Below are 16,375 nucleotides of genomic sequence, written 5' to 3'. Positions count from 1 at the left end.
CCAAAAACATTCTGAAATAAAAAGAATGGAAAACCAAGATTACAGAACATTTCAAGTCATTTCTAAGTTTGAAGCTGAAGAACTGGCTAGCTGATTCAAGTCAAAATGTGAATTTCACACATACATTCTATTTCTTACTGGTCCCCCATGCCTAATTTTAGTTAACATGTCAGAATGCTGAAGTGAGGATAGAACTTACAAGTGGGAATAACACTCTTCCAGGCATCCCACCCCATCCCATCCATCTACAGCAGGGGATACACCACAGTAGTACACCTAGCAAACCTATTTTCCCTTCCCTTTCCCCTCAATCTTCACAAGTTCTTGTTTTTATATTTCCTGTCAACTAACAGTGCACAATCCTTCTTGTTCTTCATCCAAAATGAGGTTTTGTCCAGTCCTCCTTCCTCCTTCATGGTCCTTTCTTCAAGCTACCCTATTTAATTTCCTCCGGTTCCTGATTTTCAGTAATTATATAGATAGGATAGCATTACCTTAGTGTCTGGGATGCCAAGCTGCACTTGATGTAATCACATGAAAACAGAGGCATAGGTGTACAACTTATGGTCCTCCAGAGGCTTTGGCCTACAACTCCCACCAGCACTCACCATTAGCTATGCTGTCTAGGGCTGAGGGGTATTGTAGGACAAAACTTCTGAAGAGCCACAAGTTGTCCAGTCCTGGACAAACTTGGACATACCTGTTGACCTCCTATTTCATCAGAAATGGCAAGGATAGCACAGGCAATCTGATTCATGATCCAGAGGCTGGTGGGGCTGATTACCCCTGGTGCACGAGGCATGAATGGGGCATCCAGAACCTGACCCTTTGCGGTTCAGTTTTCAGAGGATAAGTAAAAACCTCAGCACAGCTCAGCTAAGCAATGCAAAAGGGTGCAGTGTGTGCGAGAAAGGCAAAGTCCTACCTGCAACCTGAAGAATATAAGAGGGTCTCTGTCTCTCCCTCACTCTGCAGTGCAGTGATGATTTTGTCATCATGGGCTGAGGACAGAGGTGGGTCATCATCTTTGTGTTGCACTAATGACAACAGGTCCGCACAGACTATTCTTTTACTTTGTGGTCATAACCATGGTCTGTGACTTAAAACCCCAGTGCATATTCAACTGTAGAACTGGCGCAGATTTTCCCCAAATAAAAAGCACAATGTTCTGTTGATGCAGAAGACTTCATTCAAAATCTCTTCCGAGACTATTATGAGGTTGACTGGCTAGCATATCATTAACAAAGACAAAAACACTCCGAGGCCTTGAGTGTGAGAGTAAATTAAACATGCAAGTCCCCTTCAGGACCGAGAGTATTGTGTACGAAGAGCCAATAAATTCCTTTCTTAGCTGTATCACTTGACATACATTTCAGCTTTGCGCAACTGAAGAGCTCCCTACAAATTCTTCTGCAAAGCAAAGGAAATAGCTTTTCACAAACTTTCTCAAAATGCCCAACCCCAAATTACAGTTTCCAACTCTGCCAAAGTCTTGGAACCCTGATGCCGCCTAAAACTGGGGGTGGAGTGGGGATAGCCATTTCTCTTTTACAGAAAACTTTTTTCTCTACTTCCTCCTGTCCTGTTGGGTTATGGCTCCCTTGACCAATATGATGAAGTATGAATACTGTGCCATGTATTAACTGCTATCAGCACCACCACCAACAAAGAATTCTAAAGTAAGATTTCTCCCTGGTGATAAGTTTTAATTTTGTGTTTATAAATGTACTTCTCTATTATATTTATATTCAACCCTTTTTCCTTCTAAGGAACTCAAGATGGCTTACGTAATTCTCCTCCTCCATGCACGCATGCACGCATGTGCGCGCGCGTGTGCATGCTTAACCAAAGTGTGTTTTTAAGTGGGTCCCTTCAGAGTGTTTGCTAATGCCCCTGGCTCTTTCTGTCCCATACAATTCCCCTACCCATTATGATTGGCCTCTGCCATCCTGTGATCATTTCATTCAGAGCATCTACTAATACTGAGAAGGCCTACAGGAACAACACAGAATCAAGGGAATTCACAACACTTCTTGGCTTGCAAATTCATTCCATGAATGAACTAGGACTGCTGATTATTGAGATCCTGAAAGACCATGCTCTTTCATTGACTACATTGATCCTACTGTATCTACTTCAACGTGGCTGACAGCTATTTTGAAATGCCACATATTTCCAAGAACATGCAGATCCAAAGTCATCTGAAGTGATTCTGGTACTAAAATAATCACTTGGTTTTACTCTTAAAGCAATCATGCAAACTTTCTACATAGACAGTGCTCATAAAAATCTATGCTTATGAAAATATAAGCTTTTCTTTAGAACCTGGTGCCTTCCAGATGTTTTAGAAGTCAATTCTCCTCAACTTATACCAGCATGGTCAATTTTTAGGGATGCTGGAAGTTGTAGTCCAAAACATCTGTTGGGGTTGAAGGGAATACTACTTCAGGTTGAAGAAGTATACTTTAGCAAATTTTCTGGACAACACACCCAGAAGCATCCAGACCCTTCATATGCAAATTACTCAGGATAGTTCTCATACCTGCCCAGAAGGCAAGGAGCCTTCTGGGCAGGTATGAGAAGGGAAAAGGCAAGAACAACAGATGAAGAAAAATGAGCACACAAGTAGTTGGGTCACTACTGCCCTTTCCAACTCATTTTGTTCCAGCAGTTCTGGCTGGAGACTTCCCATCTCAGGTCCCTGGGCTGGAAGGTCCTGCATTAAGTTCACCCAGAAGGAGCAGAAGCAGGATGAGGTGATGGTAGGAATTAGTCAGGGAGGGGAAACACTGGCATCTTGAACATCATTTGATTTGTAGATATGCTTACCTGTCACTTCAGCCATGATTGGTTGGGTACTGTTTATAGTATCTACATCTGTTTCCTATTAAATAGCATTATTCTTAGGAATGCATATGCTGTTGATAAATCCATACATATATTCTGAAACTCCCTAGAACTATACAGTAGCACCATGAAAGTCTTAGACACAGTATAGGACAGGTTTACCCAATCTGGCTGAGGGTTTAAGGGAGTTGTAGCCCAGTGCAACTGGAGGGCCCTAGGTGAGGGAAGGCTGATATAGGTTGAAATTATGGTCAGGAAATTAGCAAATGTGATAGTAAATGATGGTATAATAAATTATCCCTGGGCTGGGATACTAGAGAAGGATGTTCCCTTTTCCCAATACTGTTTGCTTTAGTTATAGAATTATTAGCAAATAGAATTAGGAATTATAACATAATAAAAGGTATAGATTTTGAGAATGAGATTAAGATTAGTTTATTTGATTACACTTTGCTAACAATAAAGAATCCATTTAAGGTTATGGACTGGGTCAGAACATAGAAGAATTTGAACAGATAGCGGGTTTAAGGATAAATTGGGATAAATAAGAGATGATGTTATTTAGATGTGACAAAGAAGAGAAGGAAAAGGTTCAGAGTAAATTTAAAGTTAAGCTAAGTATTTGGGTATTAATATTACTAAAATGTTAGAATACTTAAAAAGAATAATTTTGAGAAGTTGAAAAATGAAATAAAAGAGAAACTGAAAGAATTTAAGAAGATTGGATTATCTTGGTTTGATACAGTAGCAATATGTAAAATGAAAATCTTGCCTAAGATGAACTGCTTTGTTCATGATGTTATCAATTAAGATAACAGATTAAAAAAAATAAAAGAATGGCAAGATATGATCAATAAGTTTTGTAATGGGCATAAAAACATGGTATAGATTACGAAAGATGGGGGGGATTTGGTATCCGTAATGAAATATTGCATTGTATAAGCAAATTACACGAGGCATATTCCAGATACTATATTACTACTTGGTAAGGTATTATGGTTAAAAGTAGAATTACTTCAAGGATAACTGACAGATTTTTTTTTCAAATATGATAATAAAAATACTATTAAAAATGTAGAAAATCTTTTTATTAAAAATAAATTACAAATTTATTTATTTATTTATTTATTAAAACATTTTTATGCCGCCCCATTCGCCGAAGCCTCGGGGCGGCTTACAACAATAAGTTTGCAAATTTGCAATATGTACAAGAAAAAGTTTATGACATCAATCTCACCATTATATCTAATTACCAAATTAGAAGGGTTTCCATTAAATCTGAGAGAAACTTTATGGAAAATATTAAAGAATAAACAAATTAGTAGATTAAAAGACTGGCTAGAGAATTAATAATAATTCTCTAATTTATTAATAATAATTAATAAAAATGGAATGATAAAAGCAATACCAGGAAAGGAAAAAATAAGCTAGTATAATGTCATTCAATTAGAATTTTGAAACAAAGATTGGTTAAAGAAAAGTGTTAGATGCAGAGATTACATCAAATCTGAAGATATGATTAGAAAAGCAAAAACAAGATAATATGTGGATGAAAGGGCTAGTAAGTAAAATGTATAAGATATTGTTAGAAGATCAGGATCAATATCAATACAATCCACTTAAAGTAATTTGGGAAACACATTTGAGGAAGAATATTAGTAATGAAAATTGGGAAAATATAAACATGTCAGTAAGAACAAAGGGAAAATTTTATAAACTTATATGGAAATGGTACTTAACCCTGGTGAAACTGAACTGAATAAATAGTAAATATTGCAATTTATGTTGGAGCTATAGCTGTGGATGGGGTACTTATGTGATCGGAATGTGCATACATAATGAAGTTTTGGAAAGAGGTTTTTAATGAGATTAGTAAAATACTAAGTTTAAATAACAAAATATGCCCTGAGATGGCATTACTTTCAATATTTGATAAGAAACAATGGAACTGTAATAATAAAGAATTAATAGCAAATGTAATAAGTTCTGCAAGATTAATCATAGCTAAGAACTGGAAAATAAAATACGACTAAGATTGATACAGATAAGTTTGGAACATAGTTATTAACAATAAATTAACTCATGATATCAAAATGAGAAAAGGCCATATAAAGAAAAATAATTCTAATGAGATTTGGGGTGTATTTATTATGTGTTTAAAAAGGGGGAAAGATTTGAACTTTCACAATTATCACTGCAATTTTGGAAGGGAGAAATTCCTTGAAAGAAATTTTGCATGAATTCTCAATGTATATCCTATGGTCCCAGTGATGGGGTGCACAATTTTTATAATTTATTTAAACTGTACATTTAATGTGATTATTTTAATTGTAAGATTTTAGCTGTATTTTATATTTTTAACTTAATTTAAAAACCAATAAGAAAGAAATGATGGTAACAAGCACACTGTCTCTGATGTATTGGTAGACAGTTTGGGATGACAGAGATGCTGATATATGACTTGCATGAATTTCTGTAGCACCTCAAAATCAAATATTAGAGAAACAACTTGTCTGGTAGCGGCATTAAGAATCTTGCTCCAAAAAAAGCAAGCTTGCATGAATGAAATGCAATGGAACACATTAACTAGGGAAGTTGCGGGCTCTTCCATATTGGAGGCATTCAAGAGGTATTTGGACAGCCATCTGTCAAGGATGCTTTATCTTGGAGTCCTGAACTGAGCAGGAAGTTGGACTCAATGACCTTATAGGCCTCTTCCAATTCTATGATTCTATGAAAACTGCAACTAGTTTGAAAAAGGTCATCACACAGCAGATGTGCTAATTGATATTTATGATCTTTTGTAGTTAAACTTATTTTTGACCAATTTACCAAGCGTTTTCCAATCAATTAAAATATCCATCATATATACAGTGTTTTAGACAGAAAACTCAACAGAATGTTGTGAAGTATAAAGACAGTTGGGTAACTGTTGGTAAAAGTCAGGTCCATATTCAATTCACACACTGAAACAGATGTTATTTTCAGTCACAGTCTTGTTACCATAATCTTCTCTAACGATACTGTTTATGCAGATAATCCCTTTCAATCCTTTAATGAATTAGTTCTAAAGCCTTTGGAATTTATTATCTAGAATGCTATCTCTCTTTCTTAATGACAGCTGTACTATTAAAATTCTCTTAGCCAGACTTCACTTGTGTTCATTTTTTTGACTCAAACAGATATATTTTTAAAAAATCACTCAGATGTCCTTTTCATGTCTCTTTGTTTTCTTCTGCTGATATAATGTTTAAAGTTCTGGGAACCATGTAGAAAGAGCCAATTTACTATGAAGTATGTCCCATGAAAGTCAATGGGACTTCTATATTTAGGTACTGTTTGTAAATCATAATTGCCAGCCAAATTTCCAAGCACAGAAAAATTGTGTAAAAGTGGCAAGCTAGTAAGTTAGCTCTTTGGGGAACTGATATATTAAACTACAATGGGATAAATTTTCATTAAAAGGCAAAGCACATGTTTTGCATGCAAAAAGTCTCAGATTTAATGTTTGTGGTGGGGGTGAGCAACTTTTGGCCCTCTAGATGTTTTGGTCCTCAGTTCCCCTCACTACTGGCTAGGGCTGATGAGAGTTCTAGGCTAAAACATCTGGAAAGTAAAGTTTCCCATTTCAGATCTAGAGCTGCATGAAAAATAGGTGCCATTTTGAGTAGACAATTCTGGGCTAAATGGTATGAGAAAGCGTCGTAACTTTGTACAAGCACAAGGATTGCCTACCATGCCTTATAATCTTGCACAGCAGCTGAGCAAATGAACTGAAGGCTGAACAGGTCAAGAAAGCAGCTGTATTAAAATGTTAACATCCATCAAACAGCTACAGTTCAGCTAGATCAAAGGGCAAGGAACTGTCAAACAACTATAATATCATAACAGCATTTCTCATCAAGTTATGAGATTTGATTAGGACTGCAAATGACTACAATGGGATGCAGAATTAGCAGATTCTTGCTGAATAAGACAGGAAATGCTGTTTCTCTCTTTCTCTCCCTCCCTCCCTCCCTCCCTCTCTCTCGCTCTCTCTCTCCCTCCATCAATTATTTTATTTTTAAAGCACATTTCACTTTGTTTTGTTTCCTACATTATGTTTAGTTCCTTAATCATATAATGTACATGTATGACCTGACCTACATTCTGTGTTTCAGCTCACTCGAATGATCTGTTTCCTGAATTCTCCACAATGGTTTTACAGATTGTCCTTGGGAATAATCTATGCGTCAGAGTGTATAATCTGTACGATAGGTAAATGTTTTCTAGACTGTTTTAACATATTTAATTCCTTGATGCGATTTGACCTTCTGTTTTAGTTTAGCTCATGTTCCTAAGCAATTTGGTTTCAGACTATGGTGCATTTGTAGTCAAATTAAGACTGTAATATCATTTATGGAATTGATATCATGTCTGGCTGGTACCACATAATGACAGGTGACTTGTAAGTATATGCAATAGCTGTGTACCTGAGATGAACAGAACATTTTCTGTGGGCTCCCTCCAGGTACCAGAATTTTTTATTTCAAGAAGTGGCAACTGTATGAAAGAAGAATAAACTGCTATAACATGTCTTTAATCTGTAGAAAGAAAAATATCAATAGCTCAAGCTAACTGTAGGGATGGGTTGGTGGCTGATATTCTCCTTCCTATCTCCATATTAGAGATTCAAAAGTAAGAAGTTTTCAAAAGCTAGGATTCATGTGCATGCACAAAATCGTACTGAGGAATCTGAACAGAAGGAATAGTGAGGATTATTTTGGCCTTCCAGTAGGTTTTACAGACACTTTACCAATTATAGTACACTGGCTGTTGCCATCACACTTCAGACTTTAGTTCACAGAGTTGGGGAATGACAGAAACCTGGGGAAAACCTATAGTGCCAGTTCACACTATACATGTAGTGTTTATGCTACATTAATTGCATAAATGAAACAGCAATATTAGGTACTGTACTATAATTTTAAGAATCACAATTTGCTTTGCTAAGTGATAAACCAATCTCACTGGAATAAAACGTGTTTCTGTTCTAGGCTGATGATACCCTTTTCAATGAAAGGCACAGTAATTCCAAAGTCAAATATCAGCACTATTAATAACTCTGGAATCAAAACAATTTTGCACATTCTGAGACTGCAATCTAACTATTAAACCAGAGTTTACCTTTGTTTTTGCATAGCTTTGCTTTCCAGAAGATAACAGTGAGATAGCCAGAGACTGGTATACCGTGGTGTTAATTATCATCACAGAGTACAGTATCACTGTGGTCACATGTGACTCCTATCATCATAGCAAAACCTGTTTTCCAGTAGGAAGTGAGATAATCTATCTTTCAGCTGCAGAGGCAGCTAAGCCTGTAGAATATGTTATGCTGCCACAAAACTGAGCTTACATTTGTTTATTGGAAACTGCAAAGGTACAGCTATATTTCTTTATCCAGTACTCAAAACAAAGGGCCTGTCAGAGGTTGCTCAACAAACAAGCTGCTGAGTTTTGCTGACCTTTATATAGTATGTTGGGACTAAAAGGCCCACCCTCCAATTTTTCTGACAACTATGTAGTTATTAGTATTTATTCAAACCCAACAATTTGGCCGAGCATTTCCCATGAAAAATACATGCTCAATTTAATATTGGGTAAAGCTTCTCTTTGCATTAAAAACAAAGAAGATAATTTAGTTGGTAGTTTAAAAATAGCACATTTCACAGAAAGATGATTTGGAACTACATCAAAGATTTTAATTCAAAACTCTTGCCCTATAAAATCAGTCAAAGTCCTCTTTTCCTTTAAAGATGCTTTGCAGGTGGTGCAGTAAGTTAAAGATACCTGCCCAGCTTTGAAATTTTGTAACGTAAGTCATTCCAAGTGGAAATAACATTGGAATTTAGAAACATGTTGCATTCTTTGATAAGCAGTAAAATTATTCCTAGTTCAAAAAAGTTATTTTAAAAAGCTTGCCTTTATGAAGAAATGCATTTCGGCTTATTGTAACTTCAATAAATTCTTGCATCTCAGTCAATGCAGGTGTGATAGAAAGTAGTAGTATGTTATAATTACTGAAAAACTATGATTTTTTGACACTGAGTTAAGTGCCTGAAAAGTCAAATAAAAGTATGTGAACAGAGTATATTGGATCTATCCCTCTGATTGCCTCCCATCCAGACTTAATAAAACAAGAGAGACCAACCTCCTGCCTACCTTAATGTCATTTCAGTGTCAGGCAATGATCTTTCTATTTTCTCTAGTTTTTGATACTGCTTTCTAGTTCTACTGAATACTTTTATATTATGGTGTTTTAATGGTTTTACTTCAATACTTTAGTTTTAATTTGCCCTGTTGTGATTTACTTTTTTAAATCAATAGCCCTAGAGGCCTACTGAAGAGTAGGGGAATTGATTAAATAAACATGCTAGGCAACCATTTAGCCCATGACTGCAAATAGGACACATAATTTGATTCTGCTCATATTAACTCCCTTCTCAAAAGAGTGGATTAATTCACTTGAGGTCACGGAAATGGAATCTCAGTTTTTAGAAGAGATACAATTTGATTTCCTATTAGAAAAAAATTGCATTTTTGGTCTACTTTTAAAAAGAATATACTGCTAGAATACCTCTACAACTTGAACAAATAGCAAGGAACCATGAAAATGAGACAAAGGTTTATTTTTAACCAGTGTGTGGAATCACTGTTCCTTTTAAAGAATACCCTGGAGCTGTATCAAGTCCTTATCTTTTTGGCAGCTACTTAGAATTCTAAACCAACAACCATACTATGAAATCCAGACTTTAGCTGATACATGTGCCTTTTCCCAGGCTTCTTGGCGAATGAAGAGAAATGGTTCCAGTAAAAGAACTATGGATTATTCTGTCATCTGTCATTTTATCAGCCTTTTATATTACAGCCACTTTCTGTAATGACATCCAAGAGCAAAGTGTAAGTTACAGATTGTAAGGAAATTTATGACAGTATTCAAGCACACGAGAAACAAGCTACAAATATTGGCTTTTAAGTAGAACAGTTAGAAACTAAGCAAAGCAAGCTGAAGAGTTTCCCTCATAAAACCCCCTCTCCAGGTAGTCTGACACAATAGCCTAGTTCACACATAACATTAAAACATGGTTTTGCATTATGAGGATGAGTTGCAGTGACCCTCAGGGTTATGCATTCCCAAGTCCTCATCCTGCTCTGGTGTGGCTCTGAGAAGGAGGTCATAAGATTTCACTTAGGTTTTAGTAAACAACTGCAGCTTGTTGTGATATCGGGACAAACTGAGGTTAGTGCTTTCTATAGTTTGTTGTAAGAAACCAGGTTCATAGATTTTGAAGCTAGATTGCTTCAACAAATCATAGTTTTAACCAAAGATTAGGATTCAGACATAATGCTAAACTATGGTTTACTGCTACATATGAACATATCCAGCGGTTCATTCACTTCAGATGTTGCAATAAATCATGATATAATCCTTTTGGGAGAAGACTGAATGTTTCTACTGTCACTTAAAACTAACCACAGTTTCTCATGAAAACTTAGGGAACAAGCCAGGATAAAACCATCATTTCAACCATCATTTCTATGAGTTTGTACACAACAGGGAACTGTGGTTAATTTAAAATTTAAAAAAAACTTCTCTTTCTCACTGCAGTTCATTCTTGTGGCAGAAAATACTGCTTTCCCATAATGTCTAAACCAAATCAATGGGTAGATGACTCATTAACGCCCCGAATCTCCTTATTCATGCCATAATATGACTTCTAACAATATCAGTGAATACCAAAACTCAGCACAGCTCATTTGCCCTTGATAATTGAGCAAGCCAGAAGTTGTCCTCAGGGAGCTGCATTTATCCCAAGGAGACCTTCAGTTGTTAAAAAGAGCATTTTAAATATATCTGAATTGATTCAACTACAGAAGCTGTCTGGGCAGCTATTTGGAACTATACGAGAGCTACCATGAAGCAATACATGCACAAGTTTTGGAACAGAATCCTATTTCAGAACTCTTTGCCACATTATGGGAGATTCTGAGGTGTACTTTTCATTTGTGTGGAAGAATTTTGGTCACAGAAACCTCTACCCATGCTGTCTAACACAACTTAAAAATACCTCAAGCCAGTTCTGAGTATATGAAAACTTGAAAATTCACAACTTTTAAGACATCTACAATGTAAATCTCAATCTTCTTCCCCATTCTGTTCCCATTCAGGAAGGCATTCAGCTATGCACAGTTAGGATACTAAATACATGAACACTGATTGCATGAATAACCTTCAATCAAATCCAGCAGCAATGATATATTCTTCATGACTTTATCCATAGAAAATGGGGGAGTATTTGAGCATTGTAGCTATTTATATTTCCATTATTGAAGAAAATGAAATATTCCTTCTCCATTACCCGTCTTCACAGATGCACACCTATGGTGGCTAGATAGAATCGGAGACCTAACTCCAACCCGAGAAATTGCCATGAGGTCTGAACTGGATCTCCAAGCTTAGAGTACCCACCCTCCACTCTCACAACTGGTGCAATTCTTTCCATGCCAGTTGAGCTCTAAGGATGGGAGCCTGTGTTGGGAGGGCATTCCAAGGGGTGGGGAGGGAAGGAGCCATGCCTTGGTGAGTCTCTCCTCTGACAAGCAGGGCAAAAGACTGCAAGAGCCAAAATCTTTCATATGGTGAGAGCAGCATGGAGGCAACTTCCATGCCCCTCCTGCCTCTGCAGGTTGGCCGTAATCATTGAAGTTTGGAGGTTCCAGGTAGCTACACTGGATCATACTGCATTTCTTATTTTTCCCATAATACCAATAAAATAATATTATCATATCAGCCATGGCTTTTGAGAAAGCTCAGGAAAGTTAGTACTAAATACCAAGAGGACAATGGAACCAAACTTAGGCATGTTTAAGCCTATTAATTTCAATGATAGAATTAAGCATATACTTAAAGCTTTCTCACTGAAATAAATGGGACTTTGTCTGCTTAGAAATGGCAGACCATATTTCAAGTATTTATGATAAATTCTGAGCTACATATTTTTTGCTTACAACAATGAAGAATTCTAGACTGTCAAACTTGCAAAGAAATGCACAAGTATGTCAGCAATACAGTACCATTAATCTACATCCATTAGCCATTCTATAAAGCAAAACACACATCTTACTACTTATAATGTTACATGGTACAATGACACATGGTACCATGGGTACAATGAAATAAAAATACCATGTCATAAAACTCTAATACCTTAGATATTAATCCAATTTTTCATAATATTTGATAAGCAATACTTTTCTTTGAAGTAAAGATTCAAAATTTGTGTATGTGTGTAATTTATAAACTACGTGCATATGGTAGAACCATATTTTAGAAATGTAAATTATTTGCAAATAATTTCCTTAAACATGCTTAAATTAAAAATGATATTTAAAAAGATATGAGATTTTTTTCCAGGATACATTCAGCATATAGATGACCACAGGATTTTTAAGAGATTCTGTGTCATAAAAACGCTCCAACATCAGAGCTCAGGATCTGCATTTGGATTCCACTTCCTGCTGCACTTGGAACAGAAAGTATTGCACCAGCTGCTTCTGCAAGGTTGTAAATGTGACCTTGAGGAAGGGTTTTTGGGGACATGTAGAACTGGAACTCAAAGGTTTATTCTTTTTCCAATATTTTATGTCTACCAAATGTACTTGAGCCCTTTGAGAGGGAAGTCCTACTTCAGGTCTCACCAGAGAAAGAGAAGAACCCCTGGAAAGGGCTAGAATTCACCCTAAATGTTGGTCTTGAATTGCCTCCAGATTGGCCAGAATATCCTCCTTCCAACCCCAGACTTCAGCTCCATATAGGAGATGAGGGATGCCCTTACTTATAAATAGTTTCAGTGCTGGGTCAATCAAGCATCAGCCCTTTGTATATAAAAATGTATAGAAAAATTAGACATACCATCCTTAATGCTGAGGATTTAATCATTGCAAGGTGAGCTTTCCAATTCAGAGTCTCCATGAAAGTTACTCTAAGATATTTAAAGGAGCTGCATATTTGATTGCATTGCCAAGGATACTCCAGTAAGATAATTCAAGCTTTCTCCTGAAGACCATTACTTTTGTCTTTGCATAGTTTATATTAAGAGCTTCTTCATTAGGGCATTGCCCTAAGTGATGTAAGAGTCTACTCAGGCCAATTTTAGTTAAAGAAATTAAAACCATATCATCTGCATAAAGCAGGACTGAAATTTTCTCTTGGCCCCGTGAAGATGGAAAGAACTGGAGACCTGACAAAACCTTTCTTACATCATCAGTATTTAGACTGAATAAAGAAGAGGCCAACACACAACCCTGCTTCACTCCTTTATTGACAGGAATTCTGCTAGTTAGTGAACCAGAACTTCCCAATCTAATTTGCTCAAAAGTGTCTCTATGCAGGTCTTAAAGCAGGAATACTTGTCAATATTAATTTCAGCTAACTTTGTCCAAAGGTGGGCCCTGTTAATGGAATTGAATATGAAGCTAGGTCCACAGACGCAACATGAAGTGCTTTTGTTGGTTCGTCTATGCCAGAGTATGCCAATTGGTAGAGGGTTTGGCAATGGTTCCGAGGCCTTTCCGGAATCCTGCTTGAGCGGGAAGAAGAATTTCTTTTTCAGCCATCCAATCTTTCAGTTTGAACAGCAGAAGTTAGAAAGTTTTGCCACTATATCTAGTAAACTTATTGGTCTATAGTTTTGTGGGTCTGAAATATCCCTTTTTGTGTATAGGGACAACGATGGCCAATTTCCATCCAGCAGGTATCACTGCTGAGCCATTAACCTATGAAAATACTCTAGCCAACTCTGAAGCCCACCACTCAAGGAACGCTTTGTAGAGATCTGGTGGAAGCTTGTCCTTCCCCAGGGATTTTCCAGAAGATAATGAAGTGATTAGTCCTCTAATTTCAGATTCAGAGACTGCTACCCACTCCACTAGGCCTGTAAAATCTTGCTGCACATCCTGTAGGCCTTTCTAACCTCATGGTGTTCAAAACTGTTCTGATGGTGGAAAAACTGAGAATGAATTCAGTAGGTTCTCTTGAATAGAAATCTTGGGGGAAACATGCACAAGGGCTGGATTCAGGAGATGAGGGAATCAGGCCTCAGAGCCAAATCACATGGGATCATATCTATTGAAACTGCATTAGTAAAATCGACAAAGTCCATCAGAGAGGTGTCTTTTTGCCAGCATGGTAGTGGAGGGTTAAGCACTGTATTAACAAAAAACTTAGCTGGGAAAATTCCTTTCACTTACAAAACTTCTTTCTGTCTTAATAATAAACTAGGAATCCTGGAGTTTCCAAATATAAGCATAATTCTTTATGCCTGATTTTTACTGTTAAGAGGCTCAACTGAAATCAAATCAATTGTCAACAATTTCTCACTTAGAAGAGCTCTTAAATGGAGAATAGCCCACTTTGTTGTATTCCAAAATACCCTCTGCACTTTATCTCTGCAGACAGTTAAACAAACATTACAAGGCTACAACTTTGAGTTTGGCCGCCTTTCTCTTGTAACCACCACACCTGACCCATTTTTGCACAGCCTAACCAGGTTAAAGATGAAAAGTTTTCTAGGGAAAAAACCCACCAGGATCTGAGAAAGACTTGATGTAGGTTGAGAATTTCAGAGTAAGTTGATCAGCCTTAGATTCTAGTTGCTTTAATATTTCAAAGACTGATTTAACAGTTGCAGCTGTTAGTTGAATGAGATCACCTGGCATGTTGTCGACAGTTCTGTAGTTAGCAGGTTCAGTGTCTTTATCTACTTTTTATTGCCTCGTGTGTCTCCTCTCTCAACAGCATACTTAATATTCTCATCAAAGCTAACAAGGGGAGTAAAATGGTTTGAAGTTGGAATTTCAAAGGTTGATGGAAACAAACATGGGGTGAAAAAAAATCATCAATTTTAGATTGTTTGCATGCCAACAAAGAAAGTAAATCATCTGTATTGTGTACTCTTTTGTAGGCACCCGCCACTGGAGATCTAGCAGTGCAAATTATTTATTTCTGCCCTACCTTCCTTTGCCAAGGCATCCTGGTGCAACTAGTTCCAATGCCACAAAATAACGGTTTAGCAGTTAACAGTTTAGCAGTTAGTTTGTTTGTTTCAATAAGCAGCTAAAACAAAACACTGCAAAGCTAAGGCAGAAAAACTCTGAGCAGCATCTCTAAGAAGCCATCTTTTCTCCATCTTGCTACATCTCTATTCTACAGCTACAAGGATTGCTTGTTCACTTCATGGAAGACGCATGCCTGTTACTTTTCTTGACTCTGGACTGAGATTATTGCTTATAAGATTTTCCAAGGCTTTAAACAGTCATTAATGCACCTGTGGAAAGTAGACATGGGAGCCTCACTGAGGTAGACATGGAATCATCACACTGACAGTGCTATAGAATAGGCTCAGCCATGTTACTGCTCTATAAAGCAAGATTTCTATTACAGTGACATGCTTTGGCTCAATCACTGAGTTACAAGATTGGCTATGGTTCATTTTAGATCACCCTACCCATCTGAATTAAGACCAAAGATGAACAAATGATTTCCTTAGAGCACCTTGTCTTACCTTGTTGTAGTACTGTACCTGGACAGAGTGCCACTGTCCATCACTAACACCTCCTGGAACAAATGGTGCAACTGTTGTAGTGGTTTCCCCTGAGAAGTTGCATGAAAGAGAAAGAAAGAGTTCACCTTTAGAGATCCTCTTTTCAACACATTCCTTTTAACTATGAACAAAGGTATTAGTCAGCATTGCAAAGAAAATATACACAATGAAGCAAACCCATTAATACCTTCCTCCTCCCAGCTTGAATGCACTGAGTTTGCTTTCATCCAATTTTCCATTCGTTTCATTCAGAAAATGTATATGCTACCTTTTTACTACAATCACAATGTTCAGGGAAGTTTACATTAAAAACCATTACAAAAGATGCCACAAAAAGAAAAGGATAATACAAGCACAGGCAATTAGAAAAAAATTAAAAACAGCTTATAAAAATCCAGAACCAGAAAAGCCCCTTTGGCCTGGTAAGTCAAATATCTTCTGGAACAAGAATATATCAGCCAGTTGGTCAAAGGCCAAATGAATGTCCCTTGGCAGAGAAGTCTGTAGTCTTGGCACCACCCTCTACTGCATCCTAAGCATTAAAATCTCTTGCACTGTAAAGACATTGAAAAGAGCATCCTCTTAAAGAATGGGCCAGCTCACATGGAAAAAGAGGACCCTTTAAGTAACCTTATCCCAAGTTCTGTGGGGTTTTAAAAGACTTTTAGTTGGCTCGGAAAGAAACAAGGGATCAGTGTTATCAGTATTGTAGTTGTTTCATTTTCCTAGGGGTAAGCAGACAGAAACGTGCTTGTCACCCCACGCTGAACAATCTGAGGTTCCCAGAGATTCTGGAGGGGCAGTTCCATGTTAAGAGCACTGCAATAATCCAGTATCAATGTGTCACCATGATGAGATGTGGCCTCCTTAGGAATGGGCAAAGCTGA

General features: G+C 37.1%; 1 protein-coding gene across 5 annotated transcripts in view; it reads right to left on the bottom strand.

The window, feature by feature from the left end:
• CELSR1 (cadherin EGF LAG seven-pass G-type receptor 1) overlaps positions 1 to 16,375 on the bottom strand; it is a 184,989-nt gene that overhangs the window by 72,024 nt on the left and 96,590 nt on the right. For all 5 annotated transcript variants that reach the window (XM_044423373.1, XM_044423374.1, XM_044423376.1 and 2 more), the window contains exon 5: positions 15,450 to 15,538. In XM_044423373.1, the coding sequence (XP_044279308.1) occupies positions 15,450 to 15,538 (89 nt within the window). The remainder of the gene's footprint in view (positions 1 to 15,449; positions 15,539 to 16,375) is intronic.

Source organism: Varanus komodoensis, unplaced genomic scaffold, assembly GCF_004798865.1.
Source record: "Varanus komodoensis strain SLA01 unplaced genomic scaffold, ASM479886v1 scaffold13_3, whole genome shotgun sequence".
NCBI classification, from domain to species: domain Eukaryota; kingdom Metazoa; phylum Chordata; class Lepidosauria; order Squamata; family Varanidae; genus Varanus; species Varanus komodoensis.
The sequence above is the reverse complement of the archived record's forward strand: the minus strand, read 5'-3'. Positions and strand labels throughout refer to the sequence as shown.